Source organism: Natator depressus, chromosome 14 (assembly GCF_965152275.1).
Source record: "Natator depressus isolate rNatDep1 chromosome 14, rNatDep2.hap1, whole genome shotgun sequence".
In the NCBI taxonomy this organism is placed as follows: domain Eukaryota; kingdom Metazoa; phylum Chordata; order Testudines; family Cheloniidae; genus Natator; species Natator depressus.
The window spans coordinates 24,489,195-24,514,984 of NC_134247.1; the positions used below are offsets into that span (position 1 = coordinate 24,489,195).

The 25,790-nt window shown below is 47.3% G+C and overlaps 1 protein-coding gene across 1 annotated transcript in view; it reads left to right on the forward strand.

The window, feature by feature from the left end:
• Window positions 1–25,790, forward strand: part of SHISA6 (shisa family member 6) — a 376,791-nt gene that overhangs the window by 294,148 nt on the left and 56,853 nt on the right. The window contains exon 4 of the mRNA XM_074971799.1: window positions 24,333–24,395. Coding sequence (XP_074827900.1) covers window positions 24,333–24,395 — 63 coding nt within the window. The remainder of the gene's footprint in view (window positions 1–24,332; window positions 24,396–25,790) is intronic.

Consider the following 25,790-nt stretch of genomic DNA (forward strand, 5'->3'; position numbering starts at 1 on the left):
TTTCACCACTTCCACTTAGCTGTTGTGTAGCATTTTTCTGAATAGCTGCCATGTTCCACCCCAGAGCTAGCTGCATTTCAGTGGTGGGTGAAATTGTTTACAAAGATATACCTTATAAATTGCCTTGGGTTCCTTTGGAATGAAAGATTCTGTGTAAAGGGGAGCTCAGAATCCTGGCACACCAGCAGGTCGGATCTGCTAGTTTTGGAATCGCATTATGCTCCTGGAATGCTGAGATCTGTCCTAGCCCACAGCTGGAGTGGACAGGACACAGTCCCTGATGGAAGGCAGTGTAATTGTTTAGAGCTGTGCCGCATTCTGAGCTTCCATCACCATTTTTTTCTGAATTTTAGATGCAGAACATGCATCCTGGTCAGAAACTAATGAATCACAATTCATTATTTCCCTGCCACTGGCTAAGAATGCAGAATAGCCAGGGGAGAAAGAACCATGCAGCAGGAAAAATCAATAGTCTGGGGGGAAAATTGGGGTTCTTTCCACCCTGCCCTCCATGACCTACTATTGCATTTCAGGGTGCAATCCAAACCAGTGAGGGGTTGTGTCACCACTTGCCCTGCAACCTGGGGTACCTCACAAACAGCCTGCCAGCATGACTGACTGTCTGTGTATAGCCACAGCCCTGGTCCAGCAACTCTGATCCCGCAGCCTGTCAGCAAACACCAGCCACACTCTGGCTGCCACCTGCCTTGATTCCTACTTGCAGGGTGACCTCAACACACTCCCAGTCTCAGATCGTGTGTTCTGCACTGTCCCACCCTCTCCTGGGCAGTTCAGATACTAAAGGTCCATTACCCCATAAGAGTTCAATGTACAACAGTTTGCTATTTTAAATGGAGTTGTAAACAGTTCAGTTTAAACACAGCACTGGGTTAATTTTGATTAAAGAATAAAGCAAGTTTATTTAACTACAAAGAGAGAGATTTGGAGTGAGTACAAGTACAAGGTATTACAGTCAGAAATGGTTACAAGAGAATTAAAGATAAAACACTGCCTAGTAACTTAAACTAGACTTGGTTCGAGGTAAAACCCTTACCACAGGATCCCAACAACAGGGTTGACCAAATTCTCAAGTCGGAATCTGCCCTCCAAGTCTAAAGAGCTGGCTTCTTTGTCCTCTTAGGAGAAAGGGCAAGAGAGATAGAAAGAGACAATCCCTGGGTTGGTTTTGTCCCTCACTTTTATAGTCCACTCACCCTTGAAAATGCATGTTCCTGAAGGTTTCCCCTAGGTAAAGTTCCTTCCAACTGAGACAAGGAGTCTCATGGTGAAGGAGGTTCCATGTTGTTGCTAAACTGCAGATTGATCTGTTCCTGCCCCCTGTCCTACCAAAGAACAGCCACTTGACAGGTGATGGCCAATCAGCTTTGATGACACCTGGCTAGAGGCGTCAGCTTGTCCTTTGTCTTTAAGGAACAGGTTTACCCTCTCCCCAGACTTGCCGGGTAAAGACATTTCAGTCGTAATTTTAGTTTATGTTCATAACTACATATATGTATATCTATATAATGATGCAAGTTATTAGTTTTCAAATGGTATCTCACACGCCATATTTTGTACAAAGATTATTACACTGGTGTGCAGGGTGTCACTACAGAGGTGCATTTAGCCACACTTACAGTGTATTGCAGCACATCTCACACCGAGACCACCTTGCACTTTGGAGCGAGTATAAGCCACGTCTGCAAATCCAATCTATTCTCCCTGTGTGTTGCCTTTCGAGTAAAGACAAATAATCCTGATTAAAGTCTGAAACCGCAAGAACTGAGAGACTGAAGGGAGAGGACCTGGGCTCTGGAAATGTAGAGGGAGGGATCTGACCCTGCCTCAGCTGCTGTCCTTTTTGGGAAGTGCCTCCCAACATCCTGTGGCCTGCCGAGCCACCTGGAATGCCCACATGGGGTGCAGCACCAGTGGCTTTGGCTCTTAGCCAGGAGCCTGGGCTCCTTTGCTCTGCAGGGTTCACAGGCACATGGAGAGGCTGCCCTACTGTCCTGCCTTTCATCCTGAGGCTTGCGGAGCAGTGGCCAGGCATTGCACGGGGGCCGGGCTGCCCTGCCTCGTGGAACCCTGTATGGAGCCAAGTGCTTCGTCCCTGCTAATCGCCCTGCTGCGGAATCAGGCTGCAGGATCAGCTCACCTGTCACAAAGTTCTAATTTGCACCATGGCCTCAAGGTCAGGCAGCGGAGTCTCTGCTGCCACCCACATGACAGACTGCAAAGCCCTGTAGACAGGGAGGCTTACAGCCATTTATAGATGGGGAATCTGAGGCACAGAGCGGGCAAGAGAGCTCCTCAAGCTGACACACTGAACCAACTGTAGTGCCTGTGATAGCACCCAGGTCTGCTTCCTCCCAGTCCATTGCCCCAGCGAATGCAGAAGGGGCTGGTGCCATTACCCTGCTCTCCTGCTCCCCTTGAGGGACAGATGGGTCTCCAGCAGCAATAGCTGAGGAGAGCACAGGGACTGTGATGGCACCGGATGTCAAGACAGCCTGTGGGGATGGAGATGGCAGAGGCCAGGCACATGCTACTGCTTTGCTGCTGCTCCTGAAACATGCCCTTTTGCGCCACAAGAACTGTCCCTTTCTCCATTCAGAAAGATCCCAGCCTCATTGCGGCAATTCATGTCCGGCTGAAGGAGAGACTGCACTGGGAACTGAGAGCCAAGAGAACCCTTCAGCTCTTCCAAGATAATCCAGCCTGTCCCCCACGTCCTCCAGCAGGGGGCTTCAGGAACCCTTTGCCATTAGCATTAGGAGCCTGGCCTGAATAAGGGATGGTCAGTGACTAGCGTGATAATCTGGGGCTCAAATTCCTACTCTGGCACTGACTTCCTGGGCAACATTAGGTGAGTCACTTAATCTTGGGGTGCCTTGCTTCCCACCTGCACAGTGGACCCGCTGCTTCTCCCAGGGAGCTGTGTGAATAAATGTAGTGAAGATTCAGAGGTGCTCAGATACTGTGAGGGGGCCAGAGAAGGACCATAGATATGGGGTGGGAGCAGGAAACCTCTTCACATTGTTTCTCTTGGAAAAACATGAGAGAGAGGAGTTATGAGATCACATGACACGAGGCCGATCTGGTGGTGTCTCATATTGACCTGGACTGTGAGATACAGACTGAATCTGGGATGCCCCTTCCCAGGCACTTAGAAAGCAAAGCTAGTTTGGGAGGAGCTGGAAGGCTGGCACCTTGATTTCCCCTTACAACAGACAAACTCTGGAATGGCAAAGCTGCTGTCCCCAGCTGAGGCTATGTGCTTCACAGCTAATGTGCAGTGAAAATGCTTCTGTCCAGCAAGACCCCTGAATAACACTACTGCTGTGGACGGGGGCACTGGGAGAGTAGCTCAGCATGAGGCATTAGGGAGTACAGGCCACTGGCTGCACAGAGGTGGGAAATCACTGTGCAGCTCTCCCCGCCTCTCCGCAGGACATGCACTCAGTCGTGAGACTGCACCCAGCCCTGACACAGCGCAAGGACCGGGCCTGCCCCAGAAACACCCCAAGGACCTGCCCCTCTGTGCCAGGTGCATCAGGTGTGGGCAGACAGGCTCAGCAAGGCAGGATCCAAATGTGGAGGGGCTCAGTGTGGGGGGAACCAGGTGTGGGTTGAGAGGGTTCCGTGTGGGGCAATCTGGGTGCGGGTGTCGGGGGGTCTGGGTGTGTGGGGGATCTGGATGCACAGGGACTTGCTGGGGGGTTCTGGGTGCAACAATAAGGGGACTATGGAGGGGGGTCCAGGTGAAAGTGGTTGGGGCTCAACAGGGGGGTCCAGATGCTGGGGAAGTGGGACTCAGTGGGGTAAGGAGCCAGGTGCAGCTGATTGGGGATCCAGGTGTAGGTGGCTCATTGGGGTGGTCCAGATGCAGAGGGAGTGGGGCTCATCAGGGAGGGTTCTGCGTGTGGGGGGGGAGTGAGGCTCAGTTGGAGGGTCTGGATATGAGGGGGTCTGGATGCACGGGGGTTGGGCAGACGGGGGAGCAGCTCCCTGTATAGTGATCCCTCCCCCTTCAACTGAGGAGCGATGGGTGCAGGAAGCAGGGCGGGGGGAGTTTGCAGAGCTTCCTACATCTTGGGGAGAAATATAGGGGTGGGTCTGACATGGCCCTGAATGCCGTGCAGGGAAAGAGGAAAATCCCGTTCTCCTCAGCCCAGCCAGGATTAGCAGCTGAGTCTGGAGCAGGGTAGGAGCCACCAGCCTGGGTCTTCCCCAGTCCCGCCCCATGCCCCACAGTGATTTCCTCTCTGCTGGCTGCCCTGGGCACCCAAAACCTACTGCTGGGGAGGGTCGCATGACTGCTGTTGTGGCTTCCCTTTGCTTCCCTGTCAGAAAGTCATTTTTCTTCACTGAAGCAAAGAAATCTGCAGGGGACATTAATTCTGTGCATGCGCAGTGGCACAGAATTCCCCCAAGAGTAACAGTTAGAACCTCATACAAACAAGACCAAGCCTGGGGAGATAGGCTGCACAGACCACAGGCAGGAGGAGGTGGCCGCAACGCAGAAGCATCCTCGTGTGAAGACTCAGAAGGTCTCCGAAGCACAGAGTTGCTGATTTCTTGGGGACACGTTCTGGTCCAAATACAAACACACAGCTCTCATCGGCCTTGTCTATGCTAAGGAAATGCATCATGTTAGCATGACGTGCTTTAACCAGTGTGATGTTAAACCTGACTTTATTCCTGGATGACATGCTTAGAAACACGTTAGCCCAAGAAGTTTGGACTCCAAATATAAATGGGAACACAATAGCCCCACAGCACAAAGGCTCCTGTCCCCTTCCTCCAAAAATGCAGCTTCCTGGTGACAGTGCTGTATTGAAAACTGTAACAATTACAAGCTGTCATTTTAATTCGTAAGGATTTCCTGGTCCTGCTTGCAGGCTAGGGGGCTCTGTAGGGAAGCATGTGTCTTTCAGCATGGCTGCAGTCAGTCTGCAAAGAGCCAGTCTAGAGTAAGATGGGGTGAGTTGTGCTGCTCTGGTTTGGGGAGCAGCCTGCCTTGTCTCTCTCGGGTTCTTGTGTGTTAAGGTTCTGGATTCTAAGAGATAATGTAGTGTTACTTTGCAACCTTCCAGCAAGAGGATTGATTTTTTTGTCTAATGTCTCTCTTAGGATGCTGTGAATGTAACAGGGACAAGAATCCTTCATGCAGTCTTTGTTCCTAAGTTAAGGCGTACTGGGAACACAGTGACATTGTAACACATGGGTGAGGGGGCCTGTAGGGATGGATGGACAGGGGACGGAGAAGGGCATGAGCAGGTTTCACCTCACTTCCCTGGCTCTCCATGTGGCCAGGCCGGGCCCATCTCCTGCTGCTGGCATCATGGACATGCTCAGGCCTCCCCTCTCATGTGTGCAGTGTGCACATAACGGTTCCTGGGCATGGCTCACTGCTGGAGGTGGGAGCAGGGAGTCCTGCCCCTAGTCCCCATGGTAGGAGGGTGGCATTGGCTAGGGCACGGGGACACCGGTGGGATTTCTGCAGGATTTCACTGGGGACAAACGTTGAAAACTTTCACTCCCAGAAGCTGTGGGAATCTGGAACCAGTGGAGCATCCTGCCAACATCTCTGCTAGGCAGGATTCTGGAGGAAGAGAGGGATTCAAGAGCAGACTTTCTGTGAGCTGTTCTGGATGGAAAGGGCAAAGCAATTAAATTAGCCTGTCTCTCTTGTGCTCCGGCTCACCCCGAGGGCTGGGTTTCTCTTTTAAATGCAGACGCACGTGCTGATATTCATTGGGCTGGGTCCCCTAAGGGATTGTGTCAGATCCTTGCTGAGATGCTCAACAGCCTGCTCTATCGGGAGAGATCCCTTCTGCTGCCCACGGCCTCTGTGATCTCCTATGGACTCCTGAAGCCCCTCCTGTCTTGTGAGGGAGGGAGGGCAAAGGGGGCAGGGCCCAGAACCCCCTTTGCAAGGCTCCACACGTCTGCTCCATTTCCTACTGAGCCCCACTCTGGGCCTTCAGCGGATGGTGCCCCAGAGTACATGGCCGGGTCTCTCCCAGCCCATGGGAGTCATTCATCTCCTCTGGCCCTTGCTGCCACCACTGCCAGAGAGCACAGAACTGTGGCTGTCTGGGGTTTAGCTGTGGCCCGTGTGTGGGTGCAGTGATGGAGGAGGTAGCGGGGGCCAATGGATACAGCACCTCAGTGGAAGTCAGAACTCCTGGGTGTCTCCCCAGCTCTGCCATTGATGCACTGCGTGGCCTGGGGCCAGCGCATCACCTCTCTGTGCCTCATGGGCCCTGTGGCTGAGCTGAGGTAGTGAGACTGACCCTGCTTTGCAAGGTACAAGTAGCAGCACAAGTTAGTAGCAGAATTATTTAACCCCGTGGAACAGTTCAGGGAGGGGCAAGTTCAGGCTAGTTCTGACTGAACTGGTCTGTCCATCACAAAGGGCTTTCAGACTGACTCGTGAGTGTCCCATTGGTGACCCAGCCAGCTGTGCACAGAAGGGGGTACGGCTGTGAGGGCAGGGGCTGGAGGGGCAAGGAATGGGGCTCTTGATTCTACAGAGTCACTGCAGCTGGCATCCATGGAGGGGCCTAGCTGAAAAGGCCGCAGAGCTAAGCAATAGCTAAATGTCAGGTTTCAGAGTAGCAGCCGTGTTAGTCTGTATTCGCAAAAAGAACAGGAGTGAGCTGTAGCTCACGAAAGCTTATGCTCAAATAAATTTGTTAGTCTCTAAGGTGCCACAAGTCCTCCTTTTCTTTTAGCCTAATGTCAGCAACCACAGCAACAGCGGTGAAGGGCCAGACCCAAATGACCTGGTGTCACACTCAATAGACAAAACTACTTAAACTCGGGTGAGTGTCCCCTGCGCCAGCAAGCTGCTTGGCATGAGGGACAGCCCCAGCCCTGATGACGCACATTGCTGCTGCCGGGCAGCTCTGTGTTCTGTCACTGGCATAAGATCCTCTATACCGGATGGAGGGTTGCTCCGTTCCGCCCCACCCCATCCCAGTCCCCAGCATGCCTTGCTCCCCCGACATGTCCCCACGGCAAGGAGGGCGGGCGGAGGCACAGGGCCTGTTGTGGTACGCTGGGGGCAGAATGTCGTTCCCCTCTAATAGAGGTATTCTCTCCTGGGCATTTGTAGCTGGATTAGGGCCCCATGGATTAGGCCCTTTTGCACCACAATGGCACTAAGGGGCTGTGACTCAGCTGGGGAATCTGTCCCAGTAGTTGTGGAATAGGAGGATGGCAAAAATATTCCTATTTGCTAGAGCTAGTCAAATAGCAAAATCCACTGGTAATTGATTAATGTTACGGATTGATTGGCTTCCGCCCTATGCACCTTTGTGCCACAGAGTTCTGTTCGGTCAATGAGGATGGGGAAAATCCACACTGCCCATCTGGCTGCCATTCATTCATCTCTGGAGCTTGCTGCCTGGCTTTTACCAACCGGACAGCAACGTCACCTGGTTTGTCAGCTGGGCCATGGTGGCTTTTCCCTTTGTGGACTGCAGAAGCTCTGGAGTTCCTCTGATGAGCTGCCCATGCTTGTATCTTCATTACATCTGTTTGTCACACATCTTGAACTGAGATAGTGCAGATCTGAGGAAAAGATATCAAGATAAATGCTTGTTGGGCTGAATAAAATGTGGTGTCCCTGAAGAGGAGTCACCGTTGGGTTGGGTTTGCAACATGATCAAATGAAATGCAATTGTCATAGGGCTCCAGTGGAATTGCCAACAATCTGTTTTTAGACAGATCTATTCCCCCAAAGAGAACAGCTCGGAAGGGAGGCTGGGAAGGGAAAGCACAAAGAAGGAAGATGATGTCTGCACTCTGCAGTTACTCAGCTCAGTTAGCAGGGCTTGAGTGGCAGGCACTTTACACTTTGTTACCTGAGTTTACAAAATGCTTTTGACAGTATAAAATTGGTGTTAAAAACTGCAGGTGTGAGAATCCCAGGTGTCTGGTGATAAGGCCAGGGTAAGTGACATTCACCCAGGACATGCTGATTTTCAAGCTGCTTGCACAAGGAAGGCAGCTGGAGTCACAGAAAGGGAGAATAGACTCCCCAGCTATGATTCTGGAGAAAAACAGGGCCCTAGGGCATTGTGCAGAGTAGGGAAAATGGGCTCAAAGTGGTGGTGATAGGTACTGAGGGTATGTGACACACAATAGACACCTAGCAGGCCAGACTGGTGTGAGTTATAGAGGTGTAAAAGTGGGCTAACCCCACTCATGTCACTGAGACCATGAGAGTAGAATTTAGCAGGTGTACAAAGAAGAGTAGGATTTTGCTCTGTCTGAACTGAAGGCATCTGGGAAATAGAGATGGCTGAAAAACTTTAGCCAGAACTGTCTCACGGAAATCAAAGCATTTCTCAGGAACTTACTGATTTTGACAAAAATGGACGGGAAAAAGTTGAAGCAAACTCTTTCAGTTGTTTCAATAAAGTAAAAAAGTTTTGTTTTGACTTGATCATTTCAATTAATTTCATGTAGATACATATTACATATTAATTTGATTGTTCTAGGATCTATTATATTTAACATTTAAGTTATACTAAAGTTTTCACATTATTGAAATTAAACTTTTTTACCTCATCAAACGAAACAATTGGACGTTATCGAAACCAAATGTATTGATGGATCCAAATCAAACTTGTTTTTTTGAATTTTCATTCCGTGGGAAATTTCAAAATTTCAACTTTTTGTTCCAATTCCAACCCAAATGTGAAAATGTCGGCATTTCCTGTGGAATGGATATTCCATTTCCCCACCAGCTCCGTGTTAAGCGTTCAGATCAGCTGAAGGATCATGAAAGCCATCACACTAACCCTGATGCTTCCCAAGCTATGGTGTTGCCTACAGATATACTGGAGATTACTGAGTTTCTGTTGCATTTATTGTGAGCACCAAGCTCTGCCCATGGTGATAGCTGTTTCCGTTTGGCCTCTTTCTTCTGCCCCAGCTGACCACAGTGCACACCCTGCTTGCCCCTCTGCCATAAATGTTACTGACTAGGCTTCAGTGCAGAAACAGTGATAAATCCTGCATAAACTATCATCAAAGTTTCTGGATATAACAACCACAAACATTCCAAAATCATGAGTCAAGCTTGACAAAATCATGAGATTAGATTAAAAATCATGAGATTTTAATAAATAATGATGATAGCTATTGCTTTTCATTAGTAGATCTCGGAGACCATTACAAAAGAAGTAATAAATGTTGGTTCTTGTTATTTGTCTCTGGTTTCTGACTCTCAGGGGTGTACTTGTGTCACATTTTCAACTCTGAGGGCTAGAAACTTCCTTTTGTTTTTAATGAAAGCAGAGGGTCTCACCTAATCATATGACTCCAGGAGCTGGGGCTTTAAGAAGAATACCAAATATTGTGAGACTTACGATAAAACTGAGAGTTGGCAGCACTGTAGTTTGTTTTATGTTACACATTTCAGTGGACAGTTGAAAATATTATTATACTAGGAGCTGTAGTAGATATTATTCTACATCTGTAAATCCTATAATGTGTTTGAACACTAGTAAATCATACAATGATAAATTAGTGTAACTGATTGGCATTATCGATTTATGTATTATTTACAATGATTTTACTGCCCTAAGCTGGCACTACAGGTAATAGTAATGCGTTTCCTAAGTTATCTGGACTCTGCACATTTTCCTAGTGTGCTCTAAAGAGAAGTCAGTTCTCTGCTCTATACACATGCCACAGGCCTGCGCTGTATGTGCAGAAAACCAGGCCCCACTTTGTGATGCTCCGCAGTGGTGCCAAAAACTTCACCAAAAGTCACTGTGCAGACTCATGTCTGGCCCGTGGCCCTGTGAATGTTAGTATTTTGTTTACTTCTTGGTGAGTGGGAATTTCCGAAGGACTCAGCGCTGGCCTAAGTGAAGGACTCAGTGCTGAGTCAGGGGCCTTTGAAAAATCCCACCTGATATGTAGATGTTTGTTAACAGTTTTTGACATCTCCCAGCAGAGCTGGGCATTAGCGCAAGTAGTTAAAACCATAAACAGCTGGCAAAGCACACTAGGTGTAATGAAATGAAATGTGACACATCAGCCTTTATTCAACAAGGTAGAGAACTCCAACACTGAAATGTTCCACACCCTATAACTTTTAGGTCCTATATGACAAACATAAAAATATGATAGTCATGTTTCTATTTCAGAAGGAAAAGAGGGGTAGGAAACTGCACAGAAAGAAGGAGTCCAATCTGAGACGGCAGCAGCAATTTAACGCCCGGAATTTCCTGAGTTTTGATTGCTGCGGTTGCATCATTATGATTGGTTTCATGTTATGTCCCTGAGCTTTTGGAAATAAAGGCGGAAAGAAGAAAACTCGAATCTAGCAATCTGGCGGGAGGAACTTAGCCATTTCCCTGCTGCTGATCATAGCCCCATTCACTGGAAGTTTTCACAGCCCAGCTCAGCTTTAGTTTAATGGGGCAGCTAAACAAAGGCACTGCTAAGCATCCCAGAGCACTCTGCATCAACAGCTGCCCCCGACCCCCACGGGAAACAAAGCTCTACTGAGCGTGTGTAAAACTTCCCATTTTACTTGCTTGCAACTGTGAATTCTGAGCCAGTTTCCCTGATATTTACGTGTCCGTGAGCTTTACACACAAATCAGCTTCCCAGCTTCAGCCCATTTGGAATTAACCGAGCAAGAAAAATTCTAATGAGACCATATGGGAAAAGTTGTTTTTCTTTAATTAAATATTTATTAATGTTTTAAAAAATAATAAGCCTGCATAAAACATCCCTAGATCAGTGTCTGATATGAGGAAGGCAGTACTGCTTTGCAGTCAGAGGTAACAGGCCTCTCTTAGGGAACATTTCCTAAAGCCTTTTAATAGCATGCATTCAATTCTCCATCAATGAATTAACTCAGTGGAGTGAAAGCACCCCATAGGTAGTGTGTGATACTAGACAAACAAGACAGGCAGTTACTAACCCTGGGCAATAGTCTGATATCCTTGCTCTCAATGAGTGATAGCATTGATTTCAGTGGGATTGCTGGTGGAGTAAAGCACTACCCACTCTGACTTCCACTCGACTTAAGCACCTGCTTAAGCACTGGCCTGAATAGGGATGGGCATAAACTTTCCTAATTCGGTACCTCACCTAGGGCTCAATCTTGCATGGCACTGAGCCCTCTGTCCTTGACCCAATACAACACTTAAGCACAGGATTAACAAGCACATGAGTAGCCCTATTGATGTCACTAACTTCAAGTTAAGCATGTGCTTAAGTGCTTTGATGGAGCAGGGCCAGAGAACTCAGCCCACTGCTGGCTCAAGCCCATATTGAACACATAACGGACACAATGGACAGACGTATAGGCAAGGCACCCAGTACTGGGTAGAAAGTACCAGAAATTAGCTAACGGGGGGAAATAAAACAAAAATCACCCTGCAGGAGCATTTATTGTGCCTGGAAATTAGCAGAGGGTGGCATGATGTGACGAGAAGTCCTAATTCTTGTTCAAATACCTTCAGGCTGGCCGTAACCTCACTGACAAATTAGGAGCAAGTGTATTTTTCTCTCACTTGCATAGTTTAAAAGGTCAAATAAAGATTGATCACACTTAAAAGCAATCCATTTTAGGCTGGGGGCAAGGTTGGAACAATTCTGCCCAAATTCTACTCTGTATTGGTTCATAAACTCCCTTGATCACTGTAGAATGAGTACCTTCCAGTCGTGCATGAAGTGATGTAACTAACAACTGTCACAAGCAACTGAGAAAGGAGGCATTGGAATCCAAGCTGGAACTCAGGCTTGTACCCTTCGTTCCTTGCTGCCCAGTCTCGCTACAGTGTGTTTCAGAATGTCCCCTGCTCTTGATTTTCTTATGAAGATCACCTTTGTTAAAGTTTTGTATCATAGAAACACCTTGGCCCAAGGACTGGCAACATTCCCTAAACTCTCCAAGATGTGGGGAATGTACAGGCAGGACAGATTTCAGTTTTAAGGAAGTAGCTGGGATTAGGGTTAAACTTGGACTTCTAATGCAAAGAGGAGTTAGAACTATTTCTCTATGGAGTTGCAACCAGGCACTGTAATTTACCTTATCTGTTAAAATCACGTTGTAGCAGAGGTGACAGGATGTGCTAGAACCAGATATCACACTTATTGGGCCATGGGAACATTTGGGTGTGACAGGTTGGTTTTACTTGCTATAAAGAAAATATACCCCTGATAATAAAATGAATTCCTGTTGGAGTTTCCCTTCCCATAGTATGGAGTTTGGAGTCTTTCCCCACCGTGTTAGGGAAAGGCATTGCATTGTCTATATTGTTTCTCTCTCTAGATGTTGGCCATCCATCCCCTCTCATGGCCTTCTCCTTCCCTTTCTGAGTCTCTTATTCTTGTTTACCCTGGAAAAAGTAGGCCAGCTGAATGCCTGTCGTGGCCAGACCCAAATGCTAACAAACACCTACAGAGAGGTCTTGATTAGTTTAAATTTGCTGAGATCCTCTCAGGGGACAGAACTGTCCATCAGCAAATGTTCCAAGGTGCTGCAGGGATTAAAAGCCCTTGAAAGTTTAGCTGGCAAACGCGAATGTTTGCTGGTTGTTCTCAAATGCAAAATTTTCAACTCGGCATAGGTCCAGAATCCTTCTGCTTGCCTTAATCTTCAACGGGATCCCATCCTTGTCACCAAAAAAACGTGCATGCTATGTTTGTGTGATGAGGAACACATGGAGTCACAATATAGTTTTATTGCAGGGGGCCAGGCAGGGAGCTGGGGGCGGGGGTTGGGAACAGGAAAATTAAGGACAACTGCCCACTAGCATGGAGGCGGAGCCACAGGGACTAACCCCAGTGAATCTTTTCTTTTTTTTTCCAGACAACAACTCGCAGGTACTCACTGCAGTTCCCTTGATGAGCACTTTCACCCCCACAAAAACTACAGTGCCCCCTATGCATACATAACAGAGTTACAGCCAAAGCATAATATAGAATCTGGCCCAGAGGATCTCACCATAGCGCCCTTGTGGTTGGATATTGCTAGAATGCCCTGCTTGCACACCTGCATTCCTGACCTTGAGCTCTGTGTGCTGCCCCTGCTTCTGTTATTGTCACTACACTAGCCAGGGTCAAGGCTGCCCTCCTGTTGTTTTCTTGTGGGCAAGTATTGTATCAGTTTTGTACTGATGTGGATCTTCTGAAGTCCGGCATTCTTAAAAGGTGTTTGATGTTTAACATTGCCACAATTGGGAAATATTTTCTTTGTATGATTTTTCTGAGAGCTGCAAATTTTTTAGTTCTGGTTGATGCAGAATATGTGAGCCTTATACTTTACCCTAAGCAAACGCTTCCAATAAACTTTATTCTTTGCTGTTCAGTGGTGCAGGGGCCACAGGCAATGAGAAGGTGATCTTGGGGCTTAGGCCGTTGGCTCTCTCCCAGGAGAACTGTGATCTATTCCTGCCTCTGCCACAGTGTCCTGTGTGATGCTGGGCAGGTCAAGTCATCCACACTTTTCACAGGTGTTATTCTCATTTTCTGGGGGCCCAGATTAAGCCCCTGCACCAGGATTTTCCAAAGTACTGAGCACTCATAACTTCAACTGCAGGCAATGAATGGGAGGTGTGGATTCTCAATATCTTCACTGTTAAGAATGTGTGGTCTGGAGTAATGAACATTGGGTTGACAATCAGGGGGCCTGCTGGTCTAATCCTGGGTGTGCTATGAAGAGGCCTTAGGCAAATGACTTCACCTTTCTTCATTGCCTTTCCTACGTGTGGCATGGGGATAATTATACTTATCCTATGTACCTCACAGGCTTGTGAGGATTAATTAGTTAATGTCTGAACTGCGCTTTGTGCAGATAAAGAGCTATTAGAAAATCTAAGTGCTCTGAAAAATCAGGCCCTAGAGGTCTTATGTTGGGTACTCAACAATAATAGGGACTTTTGCAAATGTTGGCCTTAATCTCTCTGTGGCTCAGTTCCCCATTTAAAATATGGGGATAATAATACCTTCCTAACACAGAGGGGAGCTGTGTAGATAAACTTGTTTATGCATGTAAGACTCAGATACCACAGTGAAGAGAGTCATAGAAAATCTCACGAGGAATTTAACAATTCCATATTCAGTGTAGGGTTTGGATGGTGTGTAATAAATAAAGTATGGGCCATACATTAGTGGGGATAAAAAGAAATGTTGAATAGCTGCCTCATTCCTGGAGTTTCCTGTGCAATGAATGAGGCAACCGTCCTGTTGAAAAAATAGCATGTGATAATGTCATTAAAGACTGTAATAATGCATACTGTGACAGGGTCAGGCCAGATGGCTACAGGAAAGTGATCCCACAGGACCTGGACACCAAATGATTACGGAGGACAACTAATGAAATAACAGGGACAGGAGTGTGGTCAAAGGGTCAAGCAAAGGGAACAGGATGGGGACACCGAGCAGAGAACCCTGGACAGCGCCCACTGCTCCTCAAAGGTGTCAAGGGAGTCAGTGGAAGCCGCCCAGAGGAACTCTGCCCGGATACGTGAACAGATGGAGGATCGGAAATAGGCCCCACAGTTACAGGAAAGTGATAGAAGGCAGCTATATTAGCCCCAGGTTAAGTAGGTCCCTTTTCCCTGGGTAAGGTAACAGGGAAGGTTTCAGAACAATCAGGAATTTTCTGGAAACAATTAAGGCAGACAGGCTGATTAGAACACCTGCAGCCAATCAAGAAGCTGCTAGAATCAATTAAAACAGGCAGGCTAATCAGGGCACCTGGGTTTAAAAAGGCGCTCACTTCAGTTTGTGGTGTGCATGTGAGGAGCTGGGAGCAAGAGGCACAAGAAGCTGAGAGTGAGAAGGCATACTACTGGAAGATGGAGAAGTACAAGCATTATCAGACATCAGGAGGAAGGTCCTGTGGTGAGAATAGAGAAGGTGTTGGGAGGAGGCCATGGGGAAGTAGCCCAGGGAGTTGTAGTTGTCATGCAGCTGTTGCAGGAGCCACCGTAGACAGCTGCAATCTACAGGGCCCTGGGCTTGAACCCGGAGTAGAGGGCGGGTCCGGGTTCCCCCCATCCCTCCATTCCCCCAACTCCCTACTTGATACCGGAGGAGTTGACCTAGACTGTGGGTTCCACCAGAGGGGAAGGTCTCTGGCCTGTTCCCCGATCCACTAGGTGGATCAGCAGAGACTGCAGGGATTGTTCTTCTTCCTTTTCCCCATGCTGGCCAGTGATGAGGCTAACTGAGTGAATGGCAGATTTGAGCCACGAAAGTGGCCAAACTGAGGGCTGCCGTGAACCTCTGAGGCAAGCAAATTCGCCAATAAGCGCAGGACCCACCAAGGCAGAGGAGAAACTTTGTCACAATACGTAAAAGGGGTTTGAATTAAGGTTGTATGAGCAACTTAAATCTGCCATTTCCTAACTTTTAAGAGATTGTCATTAATGATTCTTTTAATGCATTTTTTTTGTATTTTTCATTGTATATTGTTACATATGCACAAGTACATGCAGTATGTAGGTGTAACAGCCCAGCTATCTTGCTCCTGATTGCCTCCCTGTGATTAGGATTTGAAGGTGTGATGTTCGAACACATTGGCTAATCCACCTTAACCTACACATTGGAAAGGTCTAGTGTAGGTAAGGCAATGCAGATTTTAACACAAGCTGAACTGACCAAGTTAAAACCTAGGCTCCCTCTTGGGCTTTAACTTGACAAACTAACACATGTTCAAGGCAGCATACCTTGTCCATGCTAGATGTTTCACATGTCGGCTTGTCATCCTAGTCTGGGTAAAGCTGTTTAACAAAGTCTTCCTCGCTTCCTGGTCTGCAGCATTTATTTAAGCCCTAGCTGCACAATAACAACAACAAAATAAGACACACCATGAACTTCTCTGCCTAGTGACTCAGACGAGGAGTTTCTGTTACAGTCCTTGGACATCAGTAATTTTCAAGAAAGAGATACATGAATGGCCTAAGTCATGAAAAATCACCCCTCTCTATCTGGAGCAGAGTCCTTAATGCAAGATCTCTTAATGCTTCACCTGCCAAGAAAACTCGCTGCTGGACTTGATAAATCCACTGCAGTAGAGACGGCGAGAATAGATTTTTCTATCCAGGGCCCAGGGTTTCTTGCCCTGAATTCCAAAGCACAAATGCACATTGTTACAATAGGGTGGATAAAAATATTATTACTAGGTTATATCAGTGCAGATAAGTAGATGTTATTATGCTTTTCAGCCAGGGCTCTTCTTTCTGAACGTCTGAGGCTGCTTTGCTTTCTGTCCCTAACTCTCAGTGTAATTCCTCTTCAAGGCGGCTTTCTTACACTTAAGCACTGTGGAATCTTAGCAGTTGAAGGGAATTCACTATCGGTCTATGCTGGTGCCAAACAGCTATCTTGTCGTCATAAAACACTTGTTAAATTTTTCTCTGAATCTTAGATAAAAACTGGGTGATGGGGGGATGTGGAGATTACTGGAAAGAGCAGATCATCAGGAAAGGAGATAGATGGGAAAACAAGGAAGCAAAAGCTGTTTCGTAGGTGGATTGAGTCTGTTTAGTGTGTCTCTTTCCCCCCACTGGAATAACAATTCCAGATGAGTTACCTGCGTTAAATGCTATAAAATGAACATAAAAATATTGTATAACTTACAGAAACATCATATATCTGTAGGATACTTGAGATGTATTAAAATATTTTAGTACTCCAGTTTTTATAAGGAACTTATTAGCAAAGACAAACCAGAAAATTTACCCTTTGCTCTGCAGAATCTATTTTTTCCATTGCAGAACAAAATTAATCCATTTTTTATTAACAATAAACATGTGGGAAACATGAACTGCATAACCATGCCCTAGGGAAAAGAGAGACATAAACATTCTCCAAAGAAAGGTTGACTGCCCACATAGGAATATCTCTCTTCAATGGAAAGTACAATGAGGCCTCTTTGGGGGCTATTTAAAGTTTTCTTCATCAATTACCAGAAGTTCAAGACCTTGAATCAGGAGACTCAACGAGTGATTTATGCTGCAAATTAGAACTGTCAGTCTCAGTCCGTGGAAGAAGAGCTCCTTTCTAAGTTCAGATCAATACATCAGTAGCTGAGAAGATCCTCTTCTGTCAAGAATCAGGATGAAAGGCTGTCAGACACTTTTGACTCCCAGAAAGCTTACTGAAATGTTCTGATCTGAGTTGCTTATTAAGGGCTCCATCCTGAAAGATGCTGAGGGCTCTCAGTTTCCACTGGGCCTAATCCTGAGAGGTACTGAGCATCTGCAATGTCCACTGATGTCAGCAGGTGTTGCAGGTACTCCATTGCCCTCAGAATTTGGTCCAGTGACTTCCATGGGATTAAGGGTGCTCAGGCCACCTGACAGGATGAGGCCTTCAGACACTGAAGTGTCCTGTAAGATGGCAATGCATGATTTTTTGAGGCATTTGAAAGGGGACTCACCCTTTTTTAAAATCACTTGTTTGTCACCAACCAGACCAGCCAAGTCTTTCCCAAAAGTCACTTGTACCCTATCCAAAATTGGGGAAACTATTCATTTGAATGGTTTAGGATGCTTTACCCTGCTCCTTCCGAAGTACAGCTGCAAATTCCTCAGCCAGGGGGAGTTCAGAGGAGCACCCAGCCCATGGATGTCTCTCCCAACTCAGCATTTCCTTTTCAACCCCAGCACCACAAACTTCCCAAACCTCCCTCTCCTTGGCCACAGGGCTTCTTCCGGGTGGTTCCTCCAGCATGTGCTGGGAGAGGAGAGAGTGGGGAAGGAGGAGGGAAAGGGGGGACAAGGCAAGGGGAGGTTAAGGTGCTGGCTCGCTGGACTCTAGACCCAGCTGCTGCAACAGCAAGGATGCTGTGTTCATTTCCTCTGCAGAAGAGACTCCAGTCTGCACTCCCCCTGTAAGGTAACCCCGGCTCAGGCGTGGCAGAGCTAGTCAGTAGCAGGGGAGAGCTGCTAGAATGCTGCACCCGCACGTGCTTGGGAGCTGTAATGTGTGCAAATGACAGCTCCACCCAGGCACAGCCGGCAAAGACCATGCATCCATCTAGTCTGATAGCCTGCCTCCAGCACTGGCCCTTACCTGGTGTCTCCTCTCCTCGCACAGACAGCTCCCCATCCTGGCAGCCTCTCCCCCTCCCCAACACTGACACTTCCCTCCCCCCCCGAAACTGAGACTGCTGAGCGATAGCAGGATGCGCCCTCCTGTGTGCTAAGTCTTGTTTCCTGGGGCAGCAGTTACTGGCTTTATGACTCGGCCTCTTGTTTAATGTTGTGGGCTGCTGCATTTGGCCCTATTCTAATTACATGAATTTGCTTCCTTTGCAAAGATGTGAAAAGTCCTTAAAAGCTCCTGTCTGTCCACGTGGTTTCTCCTGGGCTTTGAAGTAGCTCAGAGCACAGTGTTTTTTTAGGGCTCTGTGGCTGTCTAGCAACCCCCATTCTAGCCAGTTAGTCTCTCTTTCTCTCACTTAGTTATTGTTAGTTAATTTCTGCTCCAGCTGTGCCCAGAGAATTCATATTGTTAGCTGACAGTCAAGAATGCTGTTAATCTTTCATTTCCTTAATGGAGCATCCCAATAACTAGAGGTGAGCTCAGTGCTCATCTCTAGGGCCGTACGTCCACACACTAGACATCATCCCTCTGCAGAGCCAGCACTTCACCGCAGTAAAGCTGGACAGATGCAGGAAGCTCTCCCATCTTTGTTAAAGTAGTTTATTTCTTTTAGGTGGGTTCGGCATGGCCTCCAAGAGAGTGAAACTGAGGCCAATATTGCATTCAGATACTCGAGCAGCCCAGACATATTGGGTACAGCTGCACTGCAATTAAACACCTGCAGCTGGACCAGGTCAGCTGACTCAGGCTCAAGGGGCTCAGGTTGCGGGGCTGTAAAACTGCAGTGTAGACGTCCGGCTCAGGCTGGAGCCTGGGCTCTGGGATGCCCACAATGGGGGTGGGTCTGTCTACCCTGCAGTGCAAGCCCAGGGTTAGTAAAATTAGAGTCAGCAGATGCAGCGTTTGTCAATCTCGGGCGTGAGCATCTACACTCACTTGTAACCCCAGGTTAGGAAGGGTTGGACCCTGGATCTCAACCTGGGGCTCCAGCATCTGTGCTTCATTATGCAAGCCCAAGTCTAACCACCCATGCCCCAAACTCCCTAGCACCCGCCCAAAAGGTGGCCACTCCAGCCCTTTGTTCATGGTGCAGTGAGGAAAAACTTGATTGTCCAGATGACAAAGAAAGTCAGCCAGGGGGATTATGGGATACTTTTGGAGGACTCTCAGAGCCCCATTCCAGTGGGGCTGTACCTACATTGCACAGCAATAGTGCTTGAACTACTCCTAAGGGAATTCTGCACCAAAAAAATTAAAATTTCTGCACACAATATTTTAAAATTCTGCAAAATTCTGCATATTTTATTGGTCAAAATAACACAATATAATCACACCATTTTCAATTATTGTGATAATTTATTTCAAAGTACTTGTCAGCAAATAATTGAAAATGGTGTGATTATATTGTTATTGTGTTTCTGTGTTATTTTGACAATTAAAATATGCAGAACTTTGCAGTTTTTTTTTTTAAATTGTGCAAAATTCCCTCAAGCTTATCAGGGTTCTGTGTGATGCAATCTTTGTGTGGGCAGCTCGGTGCAGGGTCTGGGTGCCGAGGGGAATGGGACTCTGCAGGGGAGTCCAGGTGAAGGTGGTTAGGGCTCAGGGCGGGCTGGGGCAGTGGGGCTCGGTGGGGTGGGAGGTCAGAGTGCAGCTGGTTGGGGTTCAATGGGATGGGAGTCTGGGTGTGGGGGGCTCCTGATGCAGGGGATAAGGCTTGGCAGGGTGGAGGTTTGGGGGGGAGGCTCGGTGGGGGGGGGGGTTCTGGAAGCCAGGGGTATAGAGGGAACTCAGTGGGGTGTGCAGGGAGCTGCTCTCCCTGTCTGCCCAACCCATGCATCCGGACCCTCCTGCATCCACCCCACCACCACTGAGCCGCACCACCCCCTGCACCTGGAACCTCTACCCTGAGCCTCATCCCCCCCACACACACCTAGATCCCCCTGCCAAGCCCCCCGCACCCTCCGTGGTGAAGAACTCCCTGCAGCCAGGGGAAGTTTCTGGGGCTTGATCTGACCCAACTCTGGTTGCTGCTCCATGCAGGGAAGAGGGAGGGGGAACTCTCTCTCCATCCTCCTCCCCTCTCCCTGCCCAGATGGGACTAACATCCCTGAGCAGACAGAGCACCATAAGAACATTAAAATGGTCATACTGGGTCAGGCCAAAGGTCCATCTAGCCCAGTATCCTGTCTTCTGACAGTGGCCAATGCCAGGTTCCCCAGAGGGAATGAACAGAACAGGTAATCATCAAGTGATCAATTACCTGGCACTCATTCCCAGCTTCTGGCAAACAGAGGCTAGGGACACCATCCCAGCCTATCTTGGATAATAGCCATCGATGGATATATCCTCCATGAATTTATCTAGTACTTTTTTGAATCCTGTTATAGTCTTGGCCTTCACAACATCCTCTGGCAAAGAGTTCCCCAGGTTTACTGTGTGCTGTGTGAAGAAATACTTCCTTTTGTTTGTTTTAAACCTGCTGCCTATTAATTTCATTGGGTGACCCCTAGTTCTTGTATTTTGAAAAGGAGTAAATAGCACTTTCTTATTTACTTTCTCCACACCAGCCATGATTTTATAGCCCTCTATCATATCCCCCCTTAGTCATTTCTTTTCCAAGCTGAAAAATCCCAGTCTTCTTAATCTCTCCTCATACGGAAGCCGTTCCATACCCCTAATAATTTTTGTTGCCCTTTTCTGAACCCTTTCCAATTCCAATATATCTTTTTTTAAATGGGGGTGACCACATATGCATGCAATATTCAAGATGCAGGCATACCATGGAATTATATAGGGGCAATATGTTATTTTCTGTCTTATTATCTATCCCTTAATGATTCCCAACATTCTGTTTGCTTTTTTGACTGCCGCTGCATATTGACCCCCCTTCCCTCAGTGATTTACCTCTCCCCCTAGGTGCTGGAACAGATGCGTCTGAGCTATCGGGGAGAGGTGAGTGAGTACTGGTGCAGCTTTTCTTTGCTTTCGCACAGAAATCATTTTCTGCAAGGAAGCAAAGAAAATCTGCAAGGGGGCATTTTTCTGCTGTGCAGCAATGGCACAGAACTTCCCCAGGTATATTGAACACTGGGTCCTGCCTTGTCTCAGGCTCGGACCCTCACCCATCCTGGGACCATGGGTCTGAGCCCTGAGTTATGTGATTTGTGTGTAGCTAGAAGGGGCGTTAGGCTTGTGCCTGCAATTACATTCTGGAAAGGAAGCTAGTTCAGTGTCTCCCCCCACTAACTATTCTAGGTCCAAGCTCCAAACTAGTAGCTACACAGAGGTGAACATGGCTGTAAAATGACCCCAGAGCCTGAGTCACATTAGGGTTCAGAAGAGAAAAAAATGACCAGTGAGGAGACTTGGGGTCGAAGGGACATTTGAGCAGAATGATTTAATGCAAAGAGGAATAAACACCTGGGGTGAAGTCCTGGCCCATTAAAGACTATTGACTTCAGTGAAGCCAGGATTTCACCCTGGGTAAGTTCCTGGACTCTGCAGGAGAGGGCAGTTTCTGCTGCTTCTCTCTTGGCGCATTTTAGATGTGAAAGTTTTGTTGACTAAAGTTTTAAATGTGGGCTTTTCATATACGAAACTGTATCCAACCTCCATTTGTAAACCGTTATCCATCTGCTGCTGTGGAGTAAATGGGACCAGTTGTGAATCCAGGTAACAGCTAGATCATTGTGTAACCCACACACCTCCTGAGTGTGGTGTTCTGTCCCCTCTAGTGGTGCCGAGACCACTTTGAAATTAATGAGTCTGCTCTACAGCCTTAGCTAAGGGCCACATGGCTTTTAGCTCATGGAGTAGAGGCTCATACACTAAACTTCAAAGGTCCCAGGTTCGATCCCGCCCGCCGACGATCGGGGTCTGTCGGCGTTACAACTGCTCTGATGTCTAAATTAGCCCATGCAGGAGCTGATCTCTTAGATTCTGATTTTGCAAACTGCTCCATGTGGCTGGAGACCTCCACCAGTGCGCAACCCAGTGGAGCTCAGAGCAGATGTCAGGGTCCCCTGAACAGCACAGCTGCAGAATTGAGGCCTAACTGTGGAAATGCTGATGTTCTCCAGTGAGGAGATGGGAGTGGGGTGGAGAAGTTTGTGAAGACACATTTCAAACAGGGGTCATTTTAAAATGCACCAGGCTCGATATGGATTTACTTGCAACTTTCAAAAAAAAAAAAATGAACCCAACCGGCAGAGTAATTGGTTTGAGACTGAGACTGGTGCTCAGCTGTTTCCATCCCTGAGGCAATCTGAAGGGCTGCTGAGCACCTACAACTGCTCTTGAAGTCAATAACAGTTGCAAGTGCTGAGCAGGGCCCTGATCCAAAGCCCATTGAAGTCAGGCCCCACGTGCTCCTCACCTTGCAAGATCAGGCCTAAAAGGATTTAACTCCACTTTCACTACAGAACTCAATACACACTTCAGCATGGATTTGTCAGAAACCACATCTGACTGAATTGTATGTCACAGACTGTGGCTCCTTACTTTTTAAGGAGCTCAGTCTGTTTAGTTTATCCAAGAAAAGTCACAGAAGTCCCGACATGGGGAAGAGTTTTCTGATTGGAGTGAGCTCTTTAATCTAGTAGGAAAAGGTAGAATGAGATTCAATTGTTGGAAGCTGAAGCTAGACAAACCCAGATTAGAAATAAGGTGCAATTGTCTGAACAGTGACGGGGACTAACCAACTTACCTAGGGATGGGGTGGATTCTCCATCACTTGAAATCTTTTAAGACTGGGTATCTTTGTAAAAGATCTGCTCTAGCTCAGACAAGAGTGATGGGATTAATGCAGAAATTTCTGGGGAAGGTCTCTGGCCTGTCTTATACAGCAGGTCAGGCCAGCTTATCACAATGCTCTGTGGTCTAGGTCCTTCTGGCCTTGTAATCTACGAACCAGTGAAACTCTATCCAGGCTTTTTGTGAGATTCCAGAACGTTTAGTGTGTTTTATTTTATATTTTTGAGTATCACACATTTGCCACTTCCTGTCGTCTGTCAGGATCTGATGGGATGAACAGAAATGCTGTAGGGAAAACTATTCTTGCAGCATTTCTGAACCCACAGAAATCAATCAGCACTGGAGGATCTCGGGAGAATGTCGCATTTGAGGAGATTTCCAGGCCATTGGCTCACTCTAAAAGGTTTGGCGAGGTTCAGAACATTTGGATGCTTGTCTGAATCAAACCACCACACTTTTGAGCCTTGTTCACCACTTGTTGAAGGTTGGGCTAATAGTCTTGGTCTCCTCAATGGAATCTCAAGTTGAGTTAGGTAACTGGTATGCCACCACCCAAATAAATCACCTCTGACCACATATTCTGTCTGCAGCAAGAAACTCTGCACGTTAAAACAGCAGGATAAGACTCCCCAATAAGCTGATGTATCTGATGGTGATGATTCAGCCTAAGCATGTACGTTACTTATTAAGGCCTTACCTGGAAACTTATGCAACATATGGTATGGACTAGTGGCTACTTGCCTAGTGCTATGCTGCTGTTTATTACAGTGGGAAAGAGGGAAAGATGCTTTGCAGTTCATAGAGGAGTTACTACTATTATTATTATTTATTAGTGGTGGTGATACTGCTGTTAATCCTTTTTTGTCTCTTTGCAGCAAAGGGTGTTTAGTACTGAATGCAGAGAAGCCTGTGGTCATTCTCATCTCTTGTAGGAGGGAACTCTATTGTCTAGGTCCAGCTCCTATGAAAACTCTGTCTCCAGAACATATGAGTCTTGCTGGTTGCTGTTTTCATTGTTCCCAGGGAATGTAGTTGGTGGCAGAGGGAACGTCTGTTTCTCAGATAGCCAGGAACAATCCCACATGAGGTTCTGAATGTCAGGACACAGACCAGGAACTCTATTCAGTGGGCATGGATCACTCTAGTGGCTTCAGAGGGAGTTACTGGAACCCAGGATCTCTCATGGTCCCATGGATGTTGAAATCCATGTCCTGCTTAGAAGTGCTTCTTACCTTGCAGACGTTCCATTCTGCAGGCTCAACAGAATGGAGGCAGTTTTCCATTATCATGTTCCTCTAGCATCTGGAATGTTAAGTGAATAACGTGAAAGACTCTTCTGCTTTCTTAAGCATTTTCTTCTCCTTTCTTTAATCATGCTGAGATTTCCTGTGAATAATGTGAACTGTAATTATCATCTGCAGATCAGTGGATTCGCTGAGCTGTTTCTTAAAAGGATTTTTTTCTGTGAATTTCAGATGACCAAGAACAAAATTATAACCACCTGATACTAAACAGTGCAACCCAGACACCTACAAATGGTAAGAGAAAATGGCACGTATTGTAACTTTCCTCTGACAGCTGGGTAACACTTACTGGCATTAAAATTATGTTTAATGTGAATAGAATAGTTCATATGTCAATGAGATATGAATGATTTATTCTATTTGCATTAAACGTAGGACCATATATCTAATAATGGACACGTTTAAATATGGCCCGATCTCATAGCTTCAATTAAATACCAGCTTTGTGTTTCCTCCTCTCTGGAAGCTCTGTATTCATTTCCATGTCCACCATCGGCTGTCGCAGATCCTGCTACCTGGAACAGCACCAGAGAGAAGCCCCTCCTGTACCCTCGCCAGCAAGCAGATGACATCATTTCACAATTGCTAAGATAGGCTAGGAATGCATATTAAACACAGGAAAACTAGGGCCTGAACCAGCAGGCTGTTGGTGTCACATTGGGGGGGGGGGGGGGGGGTTGGGGTTGAGTTCAGAGCACTCCCAAACTGACCAGACCCTTAGGGCCCAGGGATGTGCAGACACCTGCCCTTGTGTCACTTGCCAGTATCCCCTCTAGTTTCTCTCTTCAGGCCCCCAGGCTGGGAGCACTTCCAAGGCAGCATGCTCAGCCCCTAGAGCAGGGATGGCCTCACCTCACTCTGCAGTGGCCAGCACCAGAAGTGGTATTGACGGGAGTTCGTGGGCTATTGGGGTTGGGGGGTCCCTGTGACGTGGAGTCACTGAGGGAGCAGGGAAGAAATGGAGAGAAAGTCAGGGGATCCAGAAACACTCTCTTTTTCCCACCCTGCACAAGGAGGAGAGCCTGTTTCCATGCTTTGCTCTTTGCTACTCTTCCAGCCATCTGAAAACTGGGCACTTCACCAGCTGTAGGAATGAAAGGGCAACAAACAGCAGCCATCACTCACCTTATACCTCTGCTGACTCATCTCCACAACCCTAGAACTGACCCCTCTGTAGATGGTCTGGGTAGCTTATCACCCCATGGCTGTATAAAATGTACTGTCACCTCTGATATAGGCCTAGTGTTGCCCTTCCAGTGTATCTACGAAGCTTCCCTTGATTCAGTCTTCCATCAATTTCGACAGCCCTTCAGGGGCTCCCTTTGATAGCCTTTCCTCAATGAGCTCTGGAATTTCCTTTCTCTCTGCTGTCTGTGTCTTTCAGCACCTTTAGTGGCCCTTTCCTGTCCAACCACTGTGTCCTCTTGGCCAAGTAAACTGTGGTTTCATCTCAGCATCCTTCAGTAAACTGTCTCAATGGCCAAAGTGCTTCTCTTGGGGAGGCACAGCATCCTCAACCTCTACTCATACTTCCTCTTTGAGTCAGATCTTCCACGTGACTCCATTGTTGATAACCTGCATCATCCAAATGGTGTTCATGTCCCTATATCCACAGCTCTGCCTGTCTGT